We start from the raw sequence: 26,508 nt of genomic DNA, 5'->3' as shown, positions 1-26,508 counted from the left end.
TATTTGTGGTTGATGGGATCCAAACCTGGGAGCTTTTAGATAGTATGGGGTTGTCTTTAGTAGGTGTTACCACACTAACCTATTGTAAGAGATATTGGTGTATTTTGTCAAAGCAGGTGCACTAAGAATGTAACAGCCCCTATGCGCCAGGTCAACCATTAGAAGAACTTGAGGCCATATTTATTAATATTGTGGCGCCGGACAGCGCAGCAAGTCACCCTGTGGCGCTGCCCTGCATCACAGGGAAAGGCCAGGAATGTGCCATATTTATCCATTACAGCGCAGTCCTGTCTTTTTTCCTTGCGCTGGTGCCGTTTTGGCAGCTCAGCGCCAATGCGGGCACCCTTGCACCGGGATGCAAGGTGCCTATGTTGTAAGGAGGATTGTTTTTGTGGAAGAAGGGGCACCTTTCTGCGCAAAACAATTTTGAGAGGCTTGTTCCTCTTTCGATGTGTGTTGCAGAATGCAGCCAACATAGAAAGAGAAATTAACAAGGAGAAATAAAGATATTTCTCCTCGTTATGCCTCTGCTGGGGAGGTGTATATTTTTGACGAATTCCCAGGTTTGGTAAATCTGGGATTGTGTTAAAAAACAGGGGATTTGCGTTGGAACACCCACCCCAACACACGTGGTACGCCTTCCTTGCACAGAGTAATGCAACGTAGCGGTTTGCGCTGCATTGCATTAATCATATTTATGAAGCCACTCAAAGACACACAAATTGGCTTTATGTGGCTTCATAAATTTGACATGGAGCTTTGTGTCGTGCATGTCCCACCATGGTGCAAGCCTGACACAAGGCCCTCGTAAATATGTCCCTTTATTTGTACCCTAAGGGATCATTTTTAGTAGCCTCAGGATAACAACATATTGAGAACAACACTGTAAGGTGCTACACTTATGGATTGCAATTTGCATGCATCTCTGTGATACCTGTCCATATCTCACTACGCTATAATGCAGGTAACATAATGATGTATGCTTTAAAAGGAGCAAACCCATTGAATTGTCTACATGAAATTAAAGTCTGTGGCCTGCATGTACACAGTGTGTTGTGTAGCAGACACATTAGCCCTCTATGCCTTTTTTTGATGAGTGAAACCTGTGAGTACACCACACACAGATTTCTACTGCAAGTGCATTAACCACTAGAGTCATTTTACAGTTATTATGCCAAGGGAAATCGCAATGAGTTCTGCAGCTGGTGCCCTAACTCGTGAGATATTTTAAAAGGCAGTCTGTTTGTGGCCAATTAAGTGAGACCAGATTTACTAACACAATTGTCCTTGTTGCCCCATTCTCGTGGACACAGTTTTTAACATATATTTGTTAAAGTTGACTCTCAGACTTTGAACCTCATGACTGATCTCCTCATGACACCATGCCACCCCTGACCCCGAATCTTTGGGATTCCAAAGCACATTTTGTCTCATTTGCAGCACTGGGAAGCTCATATTCCATTTACACACATATCTATGCAAGCCTCTTTCCCAAAGAATCTGGGGAAACGCCAGCGTGCACTGGAAGCAACTAATTAATGTTTTAATTAATTAGACAATGCATGCTCGCTCCACCATGAAAATAATCAGCTATGACAAGAGCATGTGTAGCCAACTACTGTTAGAGGAGTGCTTCACACAAGAATTAAGTAAAAAGTAGGTTGTATGAAATTAGGCAAAGAAACCTAAAGCAGGCCGATCTATCTATCTATCTATCTATCTATCTATCTATCTATCTATCTATCTATCTATCTATCTATCTATCTATCTATCTATCTATCTATCTATCTATCTATCTATCTATCTATCTATCTAGCTATCTCCATTCATCACAGTCACAGCCTCTCTTTCTGTCCATCTATCACTGTCTATCTACCCATCTGTCTACCTTTTGCTCTCTTGGTTACCCACCACATCCTTTTTAAAGTGGTTGTATGATTTGTTTTGGGGTTCATAATCTAATGCAGTGGTGTCCAACTTGGGCTCAGACAGGCTGACCCACTGCCAGATTTTCAGGATAACAGCTTTGTACATTAGTTCCATTTGGTTTATTTGTGTATCAACGTTTCTTAACAAGACTATCCCAATAATCTGACATGTATCTGATCTTCCTCAAACAACTTTGGTCACGCTTGGTCTGATGTGGATTTTGGCATTTTTAATCTAGATTTTTAATGCTGAAAGAAATTCTACAACAGTTTCGCTTAAAATCAAGTGTGTGGTCAGTTAACAATTCCAATCCCTGCTGCCACTACGCCCATTTTACAATTATATCCCAACTGGCTGGGGCTACTGTTTCCTCAGTTGTTCCTAAGTACTTATATGTTTCTCCTTCTCTCATAGTGGTGTTTGAGGTGGGAGTATATCAAAATAAGATTATTGATCTCTAGATATAGCTCTTCGATTTGTACTTTACCTGCAGAGAATTGGTTAATCAAATGGTTGCATAAAACATACAATAAGAAATGGTGAAATAATCTGTGTGGGGAGATTTTTTAAATAATGCAATCTAAAGGGCAGGGTAAAAATTTGTACAAATTCAAGAAATCAACAAAAGGTGTTCAAAGCTTACCTAGAGATTCAGTCCTCGAGTTCAGTGTTTTCATATCACTCTCTCGATCACCAATGTCTAATTCTCCGTTTGCCGGATGTCGACAAGATGTCAGGAGTAAATCCTTGCTCTCTTCCTCATCAGCACTGAAGAACTTAACAATCAGGATTGATTTAGCCAGACTTAAAACCAAGAGAGCCATACACACTGCGAAGAACACTCCTAGGATACAACAAAAGTACACCTTAACAATGGATGCCCTGAGCTGGATCTATTCAGCCTCAATGCCTAGCTGTTTGCAAGATGTTAGGATAGCAATATGACAAAGAAATATCATTGATCGTGGGATGATAGAGAGTAAACAAGTGCCACACTACAAAATCCCATAGTGGGGAATCAATTCTCCATCAAGATTTAAGCTATATCAGAATTTAGCCGTATGATCTTAGAATATATGTGTTCTAAATGTATAGGTGAATGTCAGTCAATTTAATTCTGGTAGCAAATGACTAGATTTACATCAAATCCACAGAAATACTCAATTTTTAGAGTGCCAGAAGACCCTTTCTGTGAAATGGAAGTCCTTGAGGTGATTCTCAAATGGCACATTCGTGAGAGTAGTTCTCATGTTTGGCAAATGTTCACGTGAGGCATGAAACTTTCAGGAAAAAGAAGAATGTAGATAGTGTACTAATGCTCTGCATTTGTGTCCTACTCCTGGGGTGGAGAAGTTAAATGGGAGGAGGATGGTTTATCAAACCTTCTGGTTGACCCATTATATTGAATTGGGTGAAAACTGTGTTTAATTTAGTCAAATATAATTGATGTAAAACATAAATGTGTGTTGCTCCATTTTTTGTTTTGAGGACCAAACTCTTCGAGTTGATATGGTGATATCCTGTTTAGGAGTTCTTCAGTAACTGATTGCTAAACAATGATGATAACATTTAGTACCCCACTAAAGAATTGATTACGAGTTGCAAGGTACTGTAGGGGTGGTAAATCTGCACCCAAAATGTATGTTACTGTGTAGTAACACCATACCAGTTCAATGCAATCACTTTTTTTTTTACAGAGTTTTATATAGCACAAACTTGACCAGAATCGGGTATCAGAGTGCTTTACATTGCACCAGTTGCGTTACATGAGGACACATTCATTTTTTTGTTACGCATGGGGAGATTAAGTGATTTGCTCAGAATCACAGCATGTTCAGCGTCATTGCCGAGACTCGAACCCAGTTTCCCAGATTCGAGGTCGACCCTAGCCGTTAGGCCAACTCCTCTCCCCTTATGAGCTGAATCCCATTGAATGAAGAATTACAGTGTGGAACTTGACTTACCGGTCATAACCCCACATGGAATTTCCAGGTCTGGGGGGTTTAACACATAAATTAATTAAGCACTGATTTCTGCACAGGAGGTGTTCGTACCTATCAATGGGGTTTTCATAGCAGTTACTGGGAGCTCGTCCGTAATGTTCACTCTGAAGACAGTATAGCCGACCAGGATGTTGGTTTTGAACATGATCCTGGTCCCACTGTTTGCAGGTAGGTAAAAGCTCATCAAGTCAGCAAGCATGAGGAAGACACTGGGTATCAGCAGGCTTACGATGTACAGCATGGGGCGCCTTCGGATCACAATCTGGAATATGCAAGACAATTGGCATCAACTCCTGATCAGACACTGGAACAGGTGAAATTATCTAGCGCATAGAATATTCTTATGCAGTAGTGGCTGACTGACCAGCCCACTAAACTGTACATCCCGTCAATTTTTTTTACATTGTGATGTAGTAATTTTTAGAGAGCTGTGTGTTTCTTTGTTATTCGGAAAACGCAACTTATTTTATTTTGTATTTAATGGTTGAACAAACTCAGCTCTAATGCACCAGTGGGGACTCTTACAGGTCACAACTAGAGTTGTGAAACATGTGCGTAATTTGCTTTTACGCAGTTGTCTGAAAATTAGGCAAAATTACGCTTGGTTAAGTAAAATGCAAACCTATCATTTTGTGCAAAATTTTACTACAAAAAGCAGCCTCTAGTCAATTTGTAAAACGAGGACCCATTTTGCAGTAAAAAATAGTGGAAGAAATACAAGTAGCAGGAGCAACAGCTGCACAAGTTCTGGCTGTTTGCATGTTTCCCCTGCACTCGTGGTAAAATGTTACAGTGAATGGAACGTAACTATGCGACATGGCGTAAGGGTGTAATTTCGGGAATTTTGAGTAAAAAGTGTAATGTAAAGTCACTGAAATCAAGCAAATTATGCTGCCATTATTTAAATTTCACCTTGGCCTAATCACAACAAGAAACAGAAGAAATGCTTGCGTTATGAATTTTTCCGAAAGGAAGATAACTGCTAGAGTATACCATGGGGACAACCAACCTGTAAAAAATGAGGGGGTATATTTACAAGAAAGGGCCGAGCTGCGGCACATTGAAAACTAATCCCTGTGGGTTCCCCTGCGCTTGCACACAATGTACACCACACATTCACCCATGCAGCATGGTGTACAGCTGCCTGCATTGAGGGGAGATTGTTTCTGTTTAGGAAGGGGTGCCTCAAGGCACAAAAACAATAACAAAATAAATAAAAAGAGGTAATTTCCTCTTCCTATGTGTGCTGAAGAATGCAGCACCCCTAGAAAGAGGGACAAGCATTTGCAATGCAATCAGTCTCACATTTGTTAAAGTTAGAGCTGTTGGTGTTGAAAATAACAATGGGGCATATTACCAAGCAATAGCGATAATTATCGCTATTGCTTGGTTAGAGACAAATATTTACCGCTGAGCTGCGGCGATGTTTACCGCAAATAAACCTTGGTATTACCAAGGTTTGTCGCAAATGCGATAAAAATCGCCGCAATGCATGAATATCGCTGAAAAGTCAGCGATATTCATGCATTACCGAGCTAATGCTCTTAGCCATGTTATCCACCTCCCATTGGATAACATGGCTAAGAACTGCTCAGGGCAGGTGTTAGCTTTTGGAGATATTCGCGCTTAGCGCGAATATCTCCAAAAGTTGGTAATAGGAGATAGCGATGTTAGCGACTGTTTTCAGTCGCTAACATCTTGGCACGCCCACTTTGCATGTCATTAGTGATAAATATCAATGACATGCAAAGTGGGGCCCAAGATGGTCGCTATCTCCTACTAGCTGTCGCTAACTGGTGTTAGCGACAGCTAGGTAATAGGGAGATAATTTTATCTCCGCTTTCTTGGCTTTTAAAGCCAAAAAAGCAGAGATAAACCCCCTTGATAATATGCCCCAATGTTTTTTACTCTTGCTTTTTTATTTGCAGTGGAGTTATTATATTTGCATAGCACTATTGCCAATTGTATAAAAAAGCAGAAGTAAAAATCATTGTCATTTTCAATGCCAACAGCTCTAACTTTAACAAATGAGAGACGTATTGCATTGGAAATGCAATCGGTCTCGCATTTGTTGGAGTTGGATTTATTGGCATTACATATGCCATTTTTTTTTACCTACCCATGTTGGAGGGTGCAGTACCCTATGTGGCCCAAAGAGGTCCCAGGTCCGCTTTTGGTCACATATGCTACTCACCCTGCAAAAGATATGGTAAATCCAACCTACCCATAATGCATTGCATGCAAGACAGTACCACAAGTACATTCAAATAGCTATGCCCATAGATACAATTAATACATTTGAAATGTGACAAAATAATTATTATATTAATTCCAGATTAGGTTGTATTCTGTGTGGAGCTGATAAAGGAAAATGAATAGAAGGTCTCACATAAATGTGAGACGTGCTAGTGAGTGAAGTAACCACTGCCAAGAGACCAAGTCTGTGTCCTGGCTAAAGCCCTTTAAGAAAAGATTGCTCTGATGCTGTAATTAAAACTGAGGGAGTTGCAACATATGTAACAGAGGGTGTTCTCATGGGAAGTTACAAGAAGAGACAAGGCAGTACTAAAGAGAGACTACTAAGCCTATTTAACAAATAAAAAGCAACTATTTCCAAATGACAGGGACAGGAGCCAATTAAAAAGATGGTTGGAAAGTGAGTGGAGCTTTATGCCCATATCCTGAATATAGTGTGTCTGGAAGAGACAGCTCAAGCGCTGCCTAGACAAGACCTAAAAAATTAGGAGAAATCTAAAACTTTCTCCTCGATGCACCTCACTATGCCACCCTTCTGGTGGTGTAGCATTCTGACGCACTTCCAGATTTACGAATTCTTGTAAATCTGGATATGTGGTAGAATACATGGGTGTTGCACGGGAACACCCACAGCAACACCCATTTCAAGACCCTTTCACGCAAAGCGTTGCATGGGAAGGGGCCATACTTACAAGGACAGAAAAAGCCAGTCAGGGTGGCTTTACGTGTCCTTGTAAATATGGGGCAGGAGGTTGCGCCAGCAGTGCATCACAAAAAGTGATGCACCAGTGGGGCAAGGGGCTTGTTAATAAGCCGCGAAATTTAGGGAGGTTGCATATACCTAGAAGTTATATATTATATTCTTGTTTGTCTGAATATAGAAAAGGCACACCAATATGCAATACAATGATAATATTAGTAATAATCAAGACAATAATCCCCATGAAAATATTGGTGGTGCAATTACCCAGTTTTATTGTACTCATTTTATGGATCATATTTTCTACCTGACGTAAATATACCTGCTAGATTTTGATATTTTATACGCCCTTTTAAATTCACGAAATGTCACCCAAAGGTTGTAAGAGTTGGCATTTTAGTTATTTGACATTCTATTTAGTGTAAAAGACAAAACAACACCGATTTGGATATTTAATAGCTTCAGCACCAGTACCTCAAGGGCAGGCACAGGATTGAGAAAATAGTATTCAAGAAAGAGATTTTATTTTGTATGTGACAATAAGGACGTCTGCCATGGAACTATAGGTTTATTAGCTATGTCCTATTTAATTACATATAGTAAATGAAATATTTGGCTGCATTTCTTATGGCAGATCATGGTCAGTTTTATTTTGAATATAAAATTCAATAAACAGTGCAAGAGGCTTTTACTTATAGGAGCTAAAAATGCAAGATACCTAAACATGAATTTCAGCCACATATTGCATAAAATGCACTTTGGCACAGAAAACATTCCCTGGTCCAAATATTTATCGAAATTTAGCTGAAAATAGCAAATTATACAGTACAAAAATAAAACAGAGAAGTAAGTCAAATGTAAACTAAGTTACCTCAAAAACATAAACCTTACAAATTATCATAGGTATATATTGGTATTCAAGAAGAAATGTGTGCATAGAGAAAAGTAAGTATATCGATGTTTTAATCTTCTAATCTTGCATACCCTCACAGGAAAACGTGGCCATGTGGAATGAAGAATTACTAGCAAAACCTATTTACTCAACCCGATTCAGCATTTCTGGCTGAAAATTAATTTTTGAAATAAGAAAGGACCATATTACAGAGCTATTTTACCATTATCAGGCTTAAGCCAGAAATGACCTTCATGGGGGATTCGTCAGTACATTGATAAAGATTTTTCACTTACATTGAATTGGACCTGGGCGAAATCTCCACCCGGCTCGGACACAATTTTGTAACGTGAGGGAACGTCGAGTAGCTCCCATTCGCCGTCGTTCATAAACAGTTTTTGGTCCTTTTTCTCATAGATCCTCCTGATGGCAAGATTCAGATCTTTCACTGAAAGGATAAACTCAATCTTGATTCAATGGTTCAATTATTCAGGAATATTGAACTAAGGGGCAGATTTACAAGCCCCTTGCGCCACTTTAGCGTCACTTTTAACATGGGAAAAGTGATGCAAAAGTGGCGCAAGAGTCTTGTAAATCTGCCCCACAATATTGCTCCGCCTGCATTTCCGCCACCTATTCTTCCAAGATGAAATACGCCATACCTGTGTGCAACCAGCTGCTGAAGGTCAAAGAGCAGTTCTGAATGTCAAAAGGGAAGGCGTACATTTCCAAGTTGCAGGCGGATATCACCTGCATGGGCTTTTTGTTCCAGATGATTCCAGAAGAGTTAACATAGACGTAGGGCAGACTTTGTGATCTTCCCTCCTCCACCCTACATGAAAGCAAATTAAGACGTGTTAACGAAACCTGCAAGTATGGGCGTTCAAAAGATGTTAACTTTTCTCATCAGCCAGTGTGTTACTAAGCAGAAATACACACAATATATACTTTACTTCACTCCCCGTGATACTTTTCTACAGCAAATTAATCAATCATGTCATACAATTGAGCCAAATATCTGTTCATCATAATACATGTGCGGTTGTCCATCATTAACCTGAGAAATGTATTAAAATAATTTTTTAGAAAAAGTAGCTTGACCATGTGCCTTAACATTTTCATGTAATATACAAGGAAGGGCAGCTTTGCAGTCTTGTGAGACTCATTACCCATAGTTTAAACTAACAGTCTAAGGGACATATCATCAAGGGCCTTATCTCCGCTTTTTGGCTTTAACGCCTTAACCGCAGCGGTTTTTCCGCCGCGGTGCCGGCATTCTATTGAGTGGGCGTGGCTCTGTCGGCCGTTGGCCGACGAAGCACCCGCGAGGTAGTGCTTCCGTCGGCCAACGGCTGACGGGAGCACGGAACGGGTTAAAAGCCAGAAATGATGAGATAATATTTTCCCCCTATCACCAAGAGGGTACTAACATGCATAATCGCATGTTAGCACCCTTTTTCCCTACGCCTCCCTTTGCATCTCTAAAGAGATGCAAAGTGGGCGTTCCTTCCCCAAATAACTGGAGGAATGTCGTTAAGCGACATTTCTCCAATTATCAATGGGCACGCTAACAAGCATAACGATAAGAAAAGTAGAGCTAACAGCGGTTAGCGCTACTTTCCTTATACCTGCTTTTAGCTTGACTTAGCCATGATATCCAATGGAAGGTGGATTTCATGGGCAAGTATGCCCTTCTCTATCAGCAACGTAGCGCAAACAATGTAAGATTATCGCTGGAATCCTAGCGATAATTGCACATTTGGCAGCTAACTCGGTTGTTTTTTTCGCTTTGGAGATAAGCGTCGCTGATAGCGTGCTATCTCCGTGAGAAAAACAAGCGATAGCCGGCGATAATTATCCTAGCGCTAAGTGCGCTTAGTGATAATTATCGCCGGTTGTTGCTGATATGCCCCTAAGTGAGGAAACTATTAGACAATCTGGGCCAGATGTACTGATACGCTGGTTTAGAAAACTAGTCACAATTTGTGATCAGTATATTTGTGACCAGAGTAGGAGTTTGCAAACTGACTTATGTAAATGGATGTCCTTTAGGGGTCGTCAAGAGTTGTGGCAGCGACCCCTGGCTTGCTCCTTGAGACCATTGGCATTGCCTTTCCAGCCCCTGGCCTTAGTGTTGGCAAAATCGGTGCCAAGAACACAGGTGCTCCTTGAATGCCTCATTTTCAGCATGATTTTCTTTATACTAATAGTCAAAAATATTCTATTATTCACTATTAGTGTAATAAGAAATGGAGCACACTTATCTGGAACTGGTGAGTAAAAATGATCTAAATTGTATGTTGTAAGCATGCATGCAGGTGAGATGTGTGTGGGTGAGAAAAGAGTGTGCATATGTGTCTGTATGTGAAAACATTTGTATATGAGTCACAGAGTAGGTGTCAGTGACAAGTAGTATGTGAGATTGTGTGAGAGTGAGGCCCAAATTTACAATTCTTTGATGCAAGGCAACACTGCACAAAAGATACTGCGCTGCCTTCCAATCAAGGGAGATAGAAAAATACATCATTTCTCCTAAAACAAGGTGCATTGTTTCTCTCCCTGCATGTCGGTGTACCGTTGGACGTCACAGCCAATGCACACATTCTTATGCCATAGTGAAAGGGTGTGTGCGTTCTATGAAGCATAGGTTTTTAGTACTGAACGGGGCACCTTCCAGTATACAAACTACGCTTTAAGACTTTTATCACATTTTATGTGCACTGAAAAATGCAGCACACATGCAATGTTGGAAAAATAAGAAGAAATGAAACATTTCTCCTCAATATGCCCGCCTCAAGGAGTCATAAGTCTTTGGCACAATCTCATGTCCATCAATGTTTCTAGATAGGGATTTGGGTCAAAACCCATGGGTGGTTCCATTAGAATTCCCATGCACCACCGATGAAAGGCCCACTTGAGGCAAAATACCACAAGGCAGTGTATAACTAAATGTTATGTAACTTTGGGATATTATCAAATGCAAATCAGGATTTGCGTTGAAAAGTAAATCACACCCAAACATTTTGCATCGGGTTTCCATCACAAATCATCAGTAAACCTGGGCCTGAGTGTCAGTAAGTATGCATGAGTATATTAAGAGCGCATGCAGGTGAGCAAGTAAAAATGAATAACAATGAGTGTAAGGGGGTATAAGAGAGTGTGAGTGCTATGTTAGGGTTAGGTCTGTGCTTAACTCATCCTTGGCCTACATCAGTTGGATGTAGAGTGATGACTCTTTGCTGGTTGTGTGTGTGTCTGGGAAGGGTACAGTACAGCAATAGAGCTGTGCTGTGCAGTACAACATGGTCGGTGCATGTACTGAGCATATCTGTGCCTGCTAGGAATATATTGCATGAGAGATGTAGTGCAGTGCGTGTGCAATGAAAACTTGTGCTGGATGCATGTGTACTTGCAAGAAGTATCACACATGAAGGGTGAAGTGTTGTGCAGCGAGCACATGATGAGTGTATGTGCTGGCAGTGTGTGTGTTTGCAAATAGCACTCCATAACACAATACAAAAAGTATACAGTAATGACCAGTCTTTAGATAGTAATTTTGTATTCCCAGTGTATGTGTGCCTGGGGTGGCACAATACATGGATGTGACAGTACTGGACAGTATGTGTGCTGCATATGTACACTGAGTGCAAATGTGCCTGCAATGGTACATTACATGGAGGAACCAGGGTTCTTTTTTTAGATGCCCAAGCCTGCCAGGTGAAGACATGAGAAGTAGAGGAAACAACCAAGTGGATTCCTGTTCCCAAGGTTTAGGAGATTGCTGTGCAGCGATTGGGTCATTGCCCATGTGTAAGAGCAATTTGGTGACCCCGCTATGGACTGAGACACGTATTTAGTGCCGTGTGAAGAGTGCCTTCAGAAAACAGGAGTCAAACCAGCTAGTCATTGGAGTCACTGTGGGTTCATGTGAGATGTGTCCAGTCCTTGTCCTCAGCAGGGCAGAGATCAGCATGCAGCAGGGCAGCTCAGAAAAGCAGCAAAGCAGTTCCTTAGAATAGTCAGGCACAGAAAAATGGTAATCCTTAAAGCACATCAGTCTTTACTCCAGCAGAGTTCTTACCAGGTCCAGGAATGTACTGATTGGTAGGGTCGGGCCCTGGTACTTATACCCAAAAGTGTCTTTGATGTAGGGGTGACTTCAAATGAGTTCTCTGAAGTGCAAAAGGATACCTTTCAACCCAGTCCTGTCTGCCAGGCTATCTGTGGGGAGTAATCAGCCCTTTGTGTGAGGACAGGGCACAGCCTATTGAGATGTAAGTGTGAACCACCTCTCCCCCTTCCTGCACTGAAAGGCTATCAGAATGCCGATGATTCCTGTGTCACACCTAGCCTTTCCTGTGTTTGTGACTGTCTATAGGGAATGCACAAAGTGTAGCAGTCACTCAGCCCAGATGTGTATTGGAGACAGGCTGCAGGCAAGCAGAGCAAAGTTAAGAGTAGAGAAATATCCACTTTCTAAAAGTGCCATTTCTAAAATGGTAATGTCAAATCGAACTTTACCCCTAAAGAGGATTTATCACCACCATTCCAAAGATATGAAACATGATGTAGCTACTCCTTTTGCATAAGGAATTAGAACTTAAAAAGTGTTTTAAGGTATCCCAAATGCTAGCCTATGAGAGGTGTAAGCCTTACAGCAATGAAAAATGAATTCAGCTGTTTGTCACTGCCAGGACATGTACAACTTAAAAGTACATGTCCTGGCTTTTAGTTACACAGCATCCTTAAGGGCACTCAGAGCCTACCTTAGGGGTGACCTATTTGTAATAAAAGGGGAGTTTAATGCTTGGCAAGTGGTTTTAAATGTCAAGTGGAGGTGAAAGTAAACTGCACACACAGTCCATGCAATGGCAGGCCTGAGACAGGTTTGAAAGGCTACTTGTGTGGGTAGCATAACCAGTCCTACAGGCCCACTAGTAGCATTTAGATTTCAGGCCCTGGGTATATGGTATACTCCTTTACAAGGGACTTACAAAAAAACTAATTATGCCAATGAGGTGTACACCAATTTTACCATGTTTGCTGGAGAAGCCCATGCTTTTTAGCACTGGTCAGCAGTGATATATTGCTCATAGTCCTAAAGCCAACAAAAAGATACAGAACAAAGCGAAGGGAAGCAAGCAAAAAGCTAGGGGAAGACCACCCTAAGGATAGCAGGTCTAACACTGCCTCATTGCAGTAACTCTGGGCCACCGTAGACGTGTCGCTGAACTAAGCACCAAGACTTGTCTGAAACTTACCAGTGTTATGGTAAGGACGCACTGTCATGCTATCTTTGATTGCTCAGAAGAAGTGTATGTCTTGCCAGCAGGTACTGCTGTGACCCTATTTGCCAGATGGTTGTGCCGGTACTGAGTTTTGCCAAGTTTAGGCCATCACCCGGGAACATTGAAACTGCGACCTGCAGGTTGAAATTGTGCATCAAGACCTGCCCCTGACCGACCCCAAGGTCTCCAGAGGAGGCCGAGAAGACTTTGCTCCTTTGCTGAGATCTGGTCAGGAGAATGATTATTACCCCCTTTGCCCGTGTGGGAAGAACTGAACTTATTGTGCCAACAGAAGCTTGGAGCACTTCTAAATGCTGTTAAGGTCGGCAGCCTGCTCAGGAGAAAGCCTGCACCTGCTGGGTGCCACAGCATTTACCGTGAGCACCCTGACTCCTCTAAACAGGACCAGAGCTTGCAAGTGCCTGCGGTGGGGCCACCCGCTGAAACACTGAATGCTTCCATGCTGCTCGAGCAGGTAAGACTTGAAACTGACATTTTGGGCTCAAGGGGACTCGCTGCTGAAAGTACTACAGCATCATAAACACTTTTGATTATTTTATAAGAATCAAATGGGACTGTTGAGTAGGGCCTAATAGTGCCCATTCATTGGATGCAGCTACCAGTGAAAGGGGAATAACCCCACGCACATTGCAAGGAAGAGAATGTATTGCCTGTACTGAGTACACTTTGAGCTATGAGTCGTGACCACTAAGCTGTATCTACACTTCCCCTCTGGGAGACTTTGACTGATAGTCCACAGCTAACACAGAGTAAAGTGCAGAAGTTGTACTTGGCCCAGTTTCTCAGGATCTATGGGCCAGGTCTCTGTTACGCCCCTGTTCTTTACCTCATTAAGTCCTTGCCACTACTAAACCTGCGTTCACTAATTAGGCCTCCTACATCACAATAAATAATAATTTTTTGGGGGTGGGAAATATTTTTATTGATTTTATTTTGTTTATAACAATACACATTTGCACGTATGATGGACAGTTTCACCTTGGTTACCACAATCTATCTACTGTACATGTACACTCAACAGTATCCCATGCATAGCATATCTCCTCCTACTGTGATCTTGGTCCATTGAGCCCCACCTCTTTCTCCGTTTTCAGGGTCATTCACTAGTCACAATAAATAGTTTTGTTTGGGGAGAAATAAAACCTGGAGAAACATCTACAGTTCTCTACCTCTCAACTACAAAAAGAAGACAGTCACTTCCCAATCTGTTGTACTACTTCTGGGCAACACGGTTGCGATACATGGAGGAGTGCGGGAAGGTCGCACTCTGGATAGATGGAGGAGTGCGGCAAGGTCGCACTCTGGATAGCACCTAATGCTATCAAGGAAATATAGAAGCTGAGCCAAATTAGAAGAGACAAAGAACTTCACTTCCTACCCAATACTTTCATGCCACTTTGTGGCAACAGCAACTTTTCACATGGCTTTTGAAAGGGAATGCTCAAGCCAAGGCTGGGCAAAACTCACCACACCCTTTTGTGCCGCTTTGTCCACCACTAGTTGGCAGGGTATGCTCAGACGTGAGTCCCTTGCTCACTTTGCCACTGGATTCAAGCAAGCCTGGCTGAAGGCGGCTGGAATGCCAGAAACCGGTCCTAGGAAGCTTGTTTCAGTCCAGGGAAGGCATTGCTTGGCAGTTCGGGCTGGACTGTTCCCATGAGGCACAGGGTCAGACTGATTTGCATATGGCCATGTCTGAACTGGGGTGGCAGAGTGGGCTAAAGAACGGTGATGGATTAAACCCAGATCTGTTGACTGGGTGTGAGTGTTTGATTGGTTCAGATGCTCCGTCCATCACCACACCCTTTTGTGCCGCCTTGTAAATGGGGCCCCCTTTCACACTATACTTAGCGTGAAAGGGGCAAGCAATGGCTGTTGTGGTGGGGGTTCCACCACAACACCCACTGATTTTGACACTGCCCCATTTTTACAAGGGCAGCGTAAATATGGGGCAGTGCCAAAATTAAGACCAGGGAAAACCTGGTCTTAAACAGGTGTAATGAGAAGAAATGTTTCTTTTCTCCCCATTTTTGCTGTTTCAACGTGCCCTGCATTGTGCAGCACACTTGGAAACAGCAGAAGGCCCTAGATTGTTTATGTGCAGGAAGGTTTCCCTTCCTGCACATATACAATCAATTTAAAACAAGCATTGGCATAGCCAATAGGTCTCGTCTTCGGGCCTTATAAGTGTTTAGTTATACAGCACTAATTGGTACATGCATCAACATAGGCTTTTGCGATTCCTAAACAGGGATTTTTAAGGAATCACTATTTAGGAATCGCAAAAGCCTATGCATGCAGAAATCGCTATAAAAATAGAGATTCCTAAACATTCCTTAATTGTTACCCGCAAATAGCTAGTCGCAATTAAGGAATGCTGTCCCATTCATTCCTATGGGCCTATAAGCCCATAGGAATGAATTGGAGATTGCATGAACAATTTGCAAATACCAGTAGGTACTCGCAGATTGCTCATGCAATTTCGAGGGTGCAAGGGTGTCAAAATGACACCCTGTTGCACCCCTGAAATTGATCTCTGCACATATGTTGCACACATGAAACTTTAAAAAATGCACAAAAGTGCTTTTTTCAAAGTTTTTGCAAATTACCATGCAGTTCAACTTCATGGTAATTTGCTACTCCTATTAGCGAAATCGCTAATTTCTTAACTTTCATGCATTGCATTTAAGGAATCTCAATTTGGGATTCCTTAAATGCAATTGCAATTTAAGGAATCGCAATTTAGAGATTCCTTAAATTGCGATTTTTGCATTTGAGATGATGCATCCCAAATGCAAAAATACCAGTGGCAAAGGGGCGGATTCTGAGAATCTGCCCGTTCGCGACCGGTTTTTGGTTTGATGCATAGGGCCCAATATCCTTGGTGCAACAACATCACGTGTTGCATGGCTAAACACTTATAAGGTCCCAGAGGCGATACCTATTGGCTATGCCAATGCTTGTTTTGAGTGAGAGGCTCATGCAGGTATGCCACTGTGAGGTAGAGATGCTGCGAGTGCTTTTACAGGAGCCCCTGTGACATTGCGCCTCTTCAGAATGTATCCTGGGTCCAGTGTAATACCTCTAGCCCCTATTCCCCATCTTCTTGCACCCAATGCATCCTTTATTGTCCCATGAACATCCAGGGTTGACACTCTTATTATCCCTGCCCTCCAGTGACACTTTACCCATCACTGGTGGTGGTGGCGGTGGTGGTGGTGGGTGTGGTGGTGGTGGGGTGGATGTGGTGGTGGTGGACATGGTGGTGGTGGTGGACATGGAGGTGGTGGTGGTGGTGGATGTGGTGGTGGTGATGGACATGGTGTTGGTGGACGTGGTGGTGGACATTGTGGTGGTGGTGGTGGATGTTGTGGTGGTGGAGGTGGTGGTTGTGGTGGACATGGTGGTGGATGTGGTGGACGTGGTGGTGGTGGACGTGGTGGTGGTGGACATGGTGGTGGTGGAGGTGGTGGACGTGGTGGTGGTGGACATGGTGGTGGTGGTGGTGGTGGATATGGTGGTGGTGGTGGATGTGGTGGTGGTGGACGTGGTAGTGGTGGTGGCGAGGTGGTGGTGGTGGACGTGGTTATGGTGCTGGTGGATGTGGTGGACGTGGTGGTGGTGGATGTGGTGGTGGATGTGGTGGTGGTGGTGGACAGTGGTGGTGGAGGTCGGGGTCGGTGGTGGTGGACATAGTGGTGGTGGTGGACATGGCGGACATGGTGGTGGTGGACATGGTGATGGTGGTGAATGTGGTGGTGGTGAACGTGGTGGTGGACATGGTGGTGGACATTTTGGGGGTGGTGGCAGACATGGTGGTGGCGCTGGATGTGGTGGGGGATGTGGTGTGGTGGTGGGCCTGGTGGTGGTGGATGTGGTGGTGGTGGTGGTGGACTTGGTGGTGGACATGGTGTTGTGGACGTGGTGGTGGTGGATGTGGAGGTTGTGGTGGTGGTGGTGGACATGGTGGTGGTGGTGGACGTGGTGGTGTTGGTGGACATGGTGGTGGATGTGGTGGTGGACATGGTGGTGGGGGTGGACGTGGTGGTGGTGGACATGGTGGTGGTGGTGGGCATGGTGGTTGTGGACATGGTGGTGGTGATGGTGGAGGATGTGTTAGTGGTGGACATGGTGGTGGTGGATGTGGTGGTGGTGGTGGTGGACTTGGTGGTGGACATGGTGTTGTGGACGTGGTGGTGGTGGATGTGGAGGTTGTGGTGGTGGTGGTGGACATGGTGGTGGTGGTGGACGTGGTGGTGTTGGTGGACATGGTGGTGGATGTGGTGGTGGACATGGTGGTGGGGGTGGACGTGGTGGTGGTGGACATGGTGGTGGTGGTGGGCATGGTGGTTGTGGACATGGTGGTGGTGATGGTGGAGGATGTGTTGGTGGTGGACATGGTGGTGGTGTTGGACTTGGTGGTGGTGGACGTGGTGGTGGATGTGGTGGTGGTTGATGTGGTGATGGTGGACATGGTGGTGGTGGTGGATGTGGAGGTGGTGGTGGATGTGGTGGAAGTGGTGGTGGTGGATATGGTGGTGGTGATGGACGTTCTGGTGGTGGTTGTGGTGGTGGTGGACGTAGTGGTGGTGGTGGGCATGGTGGTGGGGATGGATATGGTGGTGGTGATAGACGTGGTGGTGGTGAACGTGGTGGACGTGGACGTGGAGGTGGTGGTGGACCTGGTGGTGGACGTCTATTGGGTAGGAGGGTACTGGCAGAGTGCGGAAGGAGAGATGGATCTTGAAGGGGGCACATTGGAGAGCAGAAGGAGGCCAAATATTAGAAACAGCAAGCAGTCTTTGCATGGTAACAGGTACCAGACACATACAGCGTTTACTTTTGCTTAAACGCGTGCATGTTTTGCATTGGGTTGTTTTGCCACCCGGGCACTTTTCGCGTTTCCCTTGTGGGAGCGAGCAGCGGCACCATCTGTTTTGAAAGCGCGATCAAGATAATTATAAACAGATGGCGTCGCTGCTCACTCCCGCAAGGGAAACGCCAAACGTGCACGAGTTGAAATACAAACTAATGGAAAACATGCACGCATTTACACAAAAGTCCTGAGCGATGGCTAAACGTCCCCCTAAGCAATGCGAGACCTAAAAATTATGTTTTGCAAATTCTGTGTGTGCTGCATTAAGCAGCACATATAGAAGTTACAAAACACAATTTAAAGATTGTTTGTGTGCAGGAAGGGACCCCCTTCCTGCACATAAACAATCTTCCCCTACGACACACGCACCGTTGCACTATGGTGCAAGGGTGCCTGCGTTGGCACTAGGCAGCTAAAATTAGTGGCAGGGCATGGGGAAACGAAGGGCTGCACCGTATCCTTGTAAATACGGTGCAACCCTACATTTTTGAAGTGGCGGAGCGCGGCGTTAAGCCAAGGAAGCTCTGCCACTTCCTAGTAAATATGCCCCCCAGTGCTTGTGATGCCGACTGGTCTCTCTATTTAAAACAACTTGCTATTGAATGTAGGGAATTTACATGTGCAAACTATATTAAAGGTTCTAATGATAGCATTGATGGCTCTTTCTCAGATCAGGGTGACGAGCACAGTTCAGTACTTACCTCTGGAGGCAGTTGAAATGCAGGATTACCAATGTTGAGTTCCTCACCTGTCAACGGATGACAGCAATGGTCATGTGGCGAAAACAAACAAACAGGGTTTAGCCTAAAATATACGTGTGTAAAAGTTGCTTTTTACCCAACTCTGTTCCTTACACACCTCCAAATTTCAATTGTTTGTCGGCAATGGTGTACACTACAAAACAGAACATCTTACAGCTCATTGATGATAATATCCGGCACCCAGATTGCACTCAAGGGTATCGACACCTCTCGGATTCCATCATAAGTGCTAGCGTTCCAGGCCAGGAACTCATCAGTCCACATCTGTAAGGGAAAGATTTGCTTTCATCAGCTGGGACAGGCCAAGGATGGTGTCTTTGGTGACTTGCTTGCTGAAACTGTGCACTTAAGGAAGCAACCAAATGTTGGTTAATTAGTTGAAGCACACAACATTTTGTGGTAGGGCACCAGCAAGGATAAGTGGAAGAGACATTGATTATGAAGTGTGGTGAGGGGCATTTAGCATGCATGAAAGACATAAAATGCACAGTCCTACCTCTCGAAACCAAATGCTGGTCGTTAGTTTTTGATTCTGTCCATCCTGCCAAAAATAAAAATGTTATACAGAGGTATGACAAATGTTTACAATGATTTACGCAATGGCAGTCTTTCTTTTATGTTGTTTAGCATTCAGTTCCACCTCTATAACTCTAGTGTGATCACCCCATCCTCACTCTACAAGTTAAAATGTTGATTTTGTATTTGCCTAGAACCAGCACTGTAGATTTGAGTATTCCTCCGAACCATACACATACGCATTTGCTTCTAAGGCATGTGCACAGCAATCATGGTGATCGGAGCATTATAAAACGTGTCTAGCTAATCATGGTAATAAAATCAGAGAAAGTGCAAGTTTTTAAAAAAGTTTTCTAAATGTAAAATGATTTTCATTCTCACGTGTGTTGTTGAGAAACACATTCCAAAAATTGTAACACAAATGAGAAAGCTCTAATTTGTGTTGTGCTCTGATATTTCGATGAGCCAAGCTGAGATCAAAAATCAGGAGAGTCACAAATAAATGTATATAACTTTCTTAATGCAGTGTGATAAATGAATACCACCTTAAAATAAATTATCCAATACATATGGAACCAAAAGGGGGTTTATCTCCGCTTTTTTGGCTTTAAAAGCCAAGAAAGCGGAGATAAAATTATCTCCCTATTACCTAGCTGTCGCTAACACCAGTTAGCGACAGCTAGTAGGAGATAACGACCATCTTGGGCCCCGCTTTGCATGTCAGTGATATTTATCACTAATGACATGCAAAGTGGGCGTGCCAAGATGTTAGCGACTGGAAACAGTCGCTAACATCGCTATCTCCTATTACCCCAACTTTTGGAGATATTCGCGCTAAGCGCGAATATCTCCAAAAGCTAACACCTGCCCCTGAGCAGTTCTTAGCCATGTTATCCAATGGTAAGCAGATAACATGGCTAAGAGCATTAGCTCGGTAATGCATGAATATCGCTGAATTTTAAGCGATATTCATGCATTTCGGCCGATTTTTATCGCTTAGGAGATAAACCTTGATAATAGCAAGGCTCCTAAGCGATAAAAATCGCCGCAGCTCGGCGATAAACATATCGCCGCTAAACCAACATAGCGATAATTATCGCTTATTGCTGGTAATATGCCCCCAAATTTCCATTAGCATGACTTTTCAAGATTTGTGTTTTTCCTTTTTTTTCTTCTTTTTTTACATTACACAGCATTCCTTTAATCTGGAGTATAAGCTAACGGAAGATTAGTAAACAGCCTTAGAGGGGTTAATGCTATTTTTTATAAAACAATTACATATATACACCTGATTGATCTAATTGCTCACCCACTGCCCCCACCACTGGAAACGAAGAACTTCATGTAGATTATTTCAATCAAATATGACAATATTTATACATTTCTTCCCAAAACAAATTATTTCAGACTAACTGAATGGGACTTTTGGTTTCGAGTTTGTTCGGATAATATTTTTTACAAATAGAAATACTTCCGAGGTTTATATGAAATAATGATTTAAAAACAATCTAACATTATCTGTTTTTGTTTTCCCTGAGCTAGGATGCTACGAAGTTTCAAATTCATATATTGAAATATCCTGCGGAAAAGTGGAATTGCCATAAAAGTCTTCAGCTCTTGCAACCTCATTCATTATTCATGTCTGTCTGGACAATGGTAACTATTCCATCCTTGACAAAGCAGCGCTTTAGCTGCTCCTGACACTGAATGGATTGGCTGTCTTTCTCCCACTTTAATTAGTCTGCAAGGCATTAATCAGAATGTTCCACATCATGATATTTACTGCCATACTGTGGGCTTAAAGTGCAGGAGTTACTCATTCCAGATGAAACCTACTCCACTTTTGTGGCTGCTATATGGATCTTTTATCTACCATATCTCATGTAAATCTTTTCTTGGCCAAGTCTCACGCTACACTTCATTTTCTTTTTGGGGGGCATGTTATAATTACATTGCTGTACAATGTACAGTTTCTGCAGTAAGAAGAACAGTGGGCCATATTATCAAGGGGGTTTATCTCCGCTTTTTTGGCTTTAAAAGCCAAGAAAGCGGAGATAAAATTATCTCCCTGTTACCTAGCTGTCGCTAACACCAGTTAGCGACTGCTAGTAGGAGATAGCGACCAGCTTGGGCCCCGCTTTCCATGTCAGTGAAATTTATCACTAATGACATGCAAAGTGGGCGTGCCAAGATGTTAGCGACTTGAAACAGTCGCTAACATCGCTATCTCCTATTACTAACTTTTGGAGATATTCGCGCTAAGCGCGAATATCTCCAAAAGCTAACACCTGCCCTGAGCATTTCTTAGCCATGTTATCCAATGGGAGGTGGATAACATGGCTAAGAGCATTAGCTCGGTAATGCATGAATATCGCTGACTTTTCAGCAATATTCATGCATTTCGGTCGATTTTTATCGCTTAGGGGATAAAACTTGATAATAGCAAGGCTCCTAAGCGATAAAAATCGCCGCGGCACGGTGATAAAAATATTGCCGCTAAGCCAACATAGCGATAATTATCGCTAGTTGTTGGTAATATGCCCCAGTGTACCTTAGCAAAGAAAGTCTATGTAAAATAATGTGCACTCCAGCATGTTCTGCACCGGACCTTGAAGCTTGACTATAAAACATGTGTATAGAGTGGGGTGCACAAGTAGACTTCCTAAGCATACGTATGCTCCACAAAAATATCACAGAATGATGGTCTCTCACCACTCTCCTGGATGTCCCTATGAACCCTATGACTTAGTAACGGACCTCACTACACCATAGGGGGCTTATTCATAAGAGTGCTGCACTGCCGTTATGCCACTAATTTAGATGCAATGGCGGCACAGGCAGTATTCCATACTTACAATTAGATGCATTTGGCCAAATGTGTCAGTTTTGGTAGGCCTGCGTCAGAAAATGCCTGTGCCAGAACTGGCTGTGCCATGCAGAGATTTATATACTGTAAGGTAGGCGATCCCCCGTAAAATCCATCGTAAAATCCATGCAGTGATATTTATGGTTTTGACAATGTGTGACGCACCATGGGCAAGCTTGACACAGAGCCTGAAATCTGTCAAAATTCCTGCGCATCGGTTACCCAGGTGTAGGAAATGACGCATTGGCTGTGTTACATGAGGACAAGCCACACAAACCTGTTTAGCAAGCTATGCTATGGAGGTGCTAATCTTACCACCGGGAGTTGCAAGGAGGCCACCACAACCAGCCAGGAGAAGATGGCTGAACAGGTGCGAGTGGGGTTCGACCGCATGGCAGCCAAACTAGATGTCATACGTGGGTGTTTAAGTCCCATCAGGGACCACTCATAGTCCATAACAGACACCCACAGTTCACTCCATGCTTTCCAACGATCCATGGCTGACATTGCTGGAGTCCTGACTCAGAGACAAGAAACAACTGTCTAGTCAGAGTGGCTCCAGTGATGTCAACCGGGAATTGGGACACATGCGGAGGATCATGGAAAACATGGAGCGGATGCAGGAGGAAAGAGCGGCTGCCATGGCTGCACACCAGCGAGAGGTATCTGGGTTCTTCCATGCCCTGCAGACCCTCCTCATGGCATTGCTGCCACAAGGCCTGGCACGGATGAATGCTGCTGCATCCACATCTCAGCCCACTGAAATGTTAGTGCCACACAGTGCGGCAGACATTCCACCTCCGGCCCCTGATGTGTCACTGCCACACAAGTGCTGGAGACAGAATAAAACCACCCACATGTGAGGCACATGATACATCAGAGGATGAAAATGCAGAAGATTCTGCCTCAGTGGTAATAAGGACGCAGTAGCATTAATATCTGCCATATGGCCTGTTTCTGCTTGGTTCTGCCCTCTGCATCATCACCTTCCACTGTCCCCCGATACACTCTGTGACACTCACCTTGGACCCTGACATGGACTGCCATATTCTGTTTGGTTACCAATGCACAGCAATCAGACTGCGGACTGAACTCTTTCGATATACTTGTCATTCCCAACAATGTAAAGTGGGGGCTGCATGGTCCATAGTGCTCCAGCTGCAACACTCCACTGAATGTGCATTAAACATTCAAATTCACACAGATGTGACATGTCTATGATCATTCAAGTGTGTAAGTATGGAAGAATGTAAGGTCAATGATTCCCCGTTGCCTCCATGTTTCTCGTGTTGTGTGAGTTGAGTCACCGATTGCAGTCCGGGTGGCGCCGACACTACAACAGAGGCACACAGTTACTTCCTTGTCCAGCCCAGGACTGGACAACGCTCAAAGCCCTGTGGTCATTGTTCACACCCCTACGCTGGACTGGCACACGCCAGGCCAGCCCACTCCACTTACGCTTACAGGGGGGACAACAACGCTACATGTCTCAGGTCTTTCCTGTAGTGATCTGCTGCTCACTGGTCTAGTTGTCAGCATGCCACAGCCACTCCCTGAGGGCTGGTTTACATCCAGACCACTCCCATCCAGCACAGGCATCACAGGACACGTTACTCTGTCAATAAATAGGGCTGGGCGCACGTGTTTGACGACATTTGAACTGTCTATCTGGGTGTATCCGTGTCGTTATTATTATGCATGAGGACCTAGGGCCCGACCACATCACATTCCCCACTGCCGGAGGTGACATGATGGATTCCACACCAAGATATTCAATCATAAAGGGTCAATGACTTGCGTTGCACAGACTTGGTGGCACCGGATACACTGCGGCCGGCACGAACCTACCGTCACGGGACGGTGACTTTCGGTGCAATAAGGTAGGGGCACCTTAAGTGCTGAGCGGGTGTGCAGCCTGCGATGATGCGCCGTCCTGGTGGTCCGGACTGGTAAAGATTTGTGTGAACCCTGCTGGACCACAGTGTAGGCCTGAGCCAGCAGGCAGCGTGGGCCTACCGCCACGTGGCTTTTGCCTCGCGGTTCACAGAGTTAGTGGCACCTAAAGAGCTGAGCGGGTGTGCTGTCTGCGATGATACCGTGTGCACTGATATGATCTCTGCCATTGCAAAATAAAGACCCAGAATCATGTGTGTGACCTGGTGGCCCACGGTGCGGGGCTACATAATGTGGAGGCTGCCAAGGTCGCGGGCCCCGGGCTTGGAGCTTGCTCCGGCACGTGGTGAGCCCTCTTGGAGACACACCAGTGGTGGAAGGTGAGAGTTGAGGCATGGGTGCGCAGGGGTGGGCAATCACCATTAGACGGCGGGAGGGGCTGGGGTGCAGCAGCCTGTGTGTGCAGGGGTGGGCAAGCGATGATGCGTGTGCAATTAATTGAACCATGCCATTCATAAATCTGGACTCTGCTTCACATAAGGGACCTGGTGGACTGCAGTGTATACTGGCACGTGGTTGGAGACATACCAGTGGCAGCAGTTGAGCAGTGAGGCCTGGGTGGGCAGTGTCCGCACTCTCTCTCCCTCTTCCTCTCTTCCTTTCACTCTCTCTCTCTCTCCCTCTCTTTCTCTCTCTTTCTCTCTCTCTCTGTCTCTCTCCCTCTCTCTTCCTCTCTCTCCCTCTCTTAGTTTCACTGTCTCTCTCTCTCTCTCCCTTTCTTTCTCTCTCTCCCTCTCTTCCTTTCACTGTCTCTCTCCCTCTCGTTCTCTCTCTCTCTCTCCCTCTCTCTCTCTCTCTCTCTCTCTCTGTTTCACCCTCTCTCTCCCTCTCTCTCCCTCTCTTCTTTTCACTCTCTCTCTCTCTCCCTTCCTTTGTCTCTCTCTTTCTCTCTCTCTTTGTCCTTTGATGAGCGCATAAAACACCTTATCTTGAATTTTGTCTTGCAGGCTGTGACTTACAGATTGTCTAGAGAAGACCCGCCATGACTCTTCCAAATAGTTGTTTTGAGTTTAATTTGAATAAAAAAAATTGTTGGGAAATTCAAAGATGAATGAATGATTCTCCTTTTTCTGACCACACATGAATGTTAATTGTTGTAAATTGTGTGAGATCAGGCGAATTGTTTTGTTCATGATTTCATAAAGTTGATGCAAAACATCTTTGTGGGGGGTGGTCCTGGGGGTGGTGGCGGTGGGTGTGGTGGCCCTCTTGGGTGTCCGAGCTGCATCTGTTGTTCTTCAGGTGTGGCTCTGGGCTGAGCTCCCTTTTATGGTGCAGGTTGTTGTTCCTATTTTACACCAAGTAAGAGTAGGTGTTAAATCCCTCCTGCTAACGCTCATTATCGCATGTTTTGGGGTTTTATCGCCAATCTGACTGGTCGTTGACAATGTTGCAAAGTTGCGTTGTCACTGCTTTTTGCATGGGAACACCTACTCTGCATATCATTGGTATTAATTGCCGGTGTCATCTGTGGCGATGTATTTTGCGGCTGCTATCACAGGTAAACTGGTGATATCAAATGTTAGCACCAGCTTGTGAATAGGGCGATATACTTATTGCCACTTTGGCTGCGATAAAGTGCCGCTAACTCAGAGAACAGTTCATGAGAATATGCCCTAAAAAGTTTTCTTACTTTACAGGAAGCCTCTGTGTGCAGTTCTTGCTAACACTTATGTGCTCTTCACACCAATCTTACTGCCATTTTTGGGAGACTTCGAAGCATGGCAATGCATTACAACAATCAAGAAAAGACAGCACACAGGCCCCTACCTCTGAAGCAATATTATCACATGGTCGCTTGGGAGAAAAGGAAGAACATTCTTCCGCATCATCCAAGGATGGAAACCAACTGCCCTGCATTTGTTTATTTATTTATTTATTCTTTACTCAGCTTTCTATAGCGCCACTTCAGTTTGTATTATAGTGCTTTTCAAGTAACATAAACTGCTTACAAATGATAAGCTTACTAGATTTGTCATCTATGCTGCCGGAAAAGGAAACTTGCCAAGTTAAAAAAGCCCAAGACCCAACTAGCAGTGTCCGCTGCAAAAGGCAACGGCTCAGTCATTTCACCAATTAAAAAAAAAATGTTGAACATCCAGTGGTAAATACCCAGTACAGCAGACAACCTTCTGACTGTCTGATGAAATTGACCAACTGATTCTCAAATTTTGACCAGAAGCTGAGTGTCATCAGCAAAGGACAAAGTGCTGAAGCTATAGGAGTGAATAAGCGCGAATCAAGAGTCACCTGTTGTCCCAACAACCAAAACGAGCAGCTCTTTAAAAAAACTGTTCTCCCAACAAACCACTCTATTGCTCCTCAGACAACATCTCAACATTCACCTCTTCCCTCTTCCCACAAAAAACATGGGGCTTGATGTACGAAGATTAGGAATAACGATTTCCTACTTGTGGTTTTTTGCGAATCAAATTTAGGAAATTGCT

The 26,508-nt window shown here is 44.1% G+C and overlaps 1 protein-coding gene across 1 annotated transcript in view; it reads right to left on the bottom strand.

Annotated features, from left to right (window-relative positions):
* Positions 1 to 26,508, bottom strand: part of HTR3B (5-hydroxytryptamine receptor 3B) — a 110,215-nt gene that overhangs the window by 510 nt on the left and 83,197 nt on the right. The window contains exons 3-8 of the mRNA XM_086954840.1: positions 19,223 to 19,267; positions 18,881 to 18,990; positions 8,443 to 8,612; positions 8,077 to 8,228; positions 3,984 to 4,194; positions 2,573 to 2,773 (exon numbers count right to left, since the gene is read on the bottom strand). Of these exons, the coding sequence (XP_086810966.1) occupies positions 2,573 to 2,773; positions 3,984 to 4,194; positions 8,077 to 8,228; positions 8,443 to 8,612; positions 18,881 to 18,990; positions 19,223 to 19,267 (889 nt within the window). The remainder of the gene's footprint in view (positions 1 to 2,572; positions 2,774 to 3,983; positions 4,195 to 8,076; positions 8,229 to 8,442; positions 8,613 to 18,880; positions 18,991 to 19,222; positions 19,268 to 26,508) is intronic.

The sequence above is a fragment of the Lissotriton vulgaris genome, chromosome 2_1 (assembly GCF_964263255.1).
Source record: "Lissotriton vulgaris chromosome 2_1, aLisVul1.2, whole genome shotgun sequence".
NCBI classification, from domain to species: Eukaryota; Metazoa; Chordata; class Amphibia; order Caudata; family Salamandridae; genus Lissotriton; species Lissotriton vulgaris.
The sequence above is the reverse complement of the archived record's forward strand: the minus strand, read 5'-3'. Positions and strand labels throughout refer to the sequence as shown.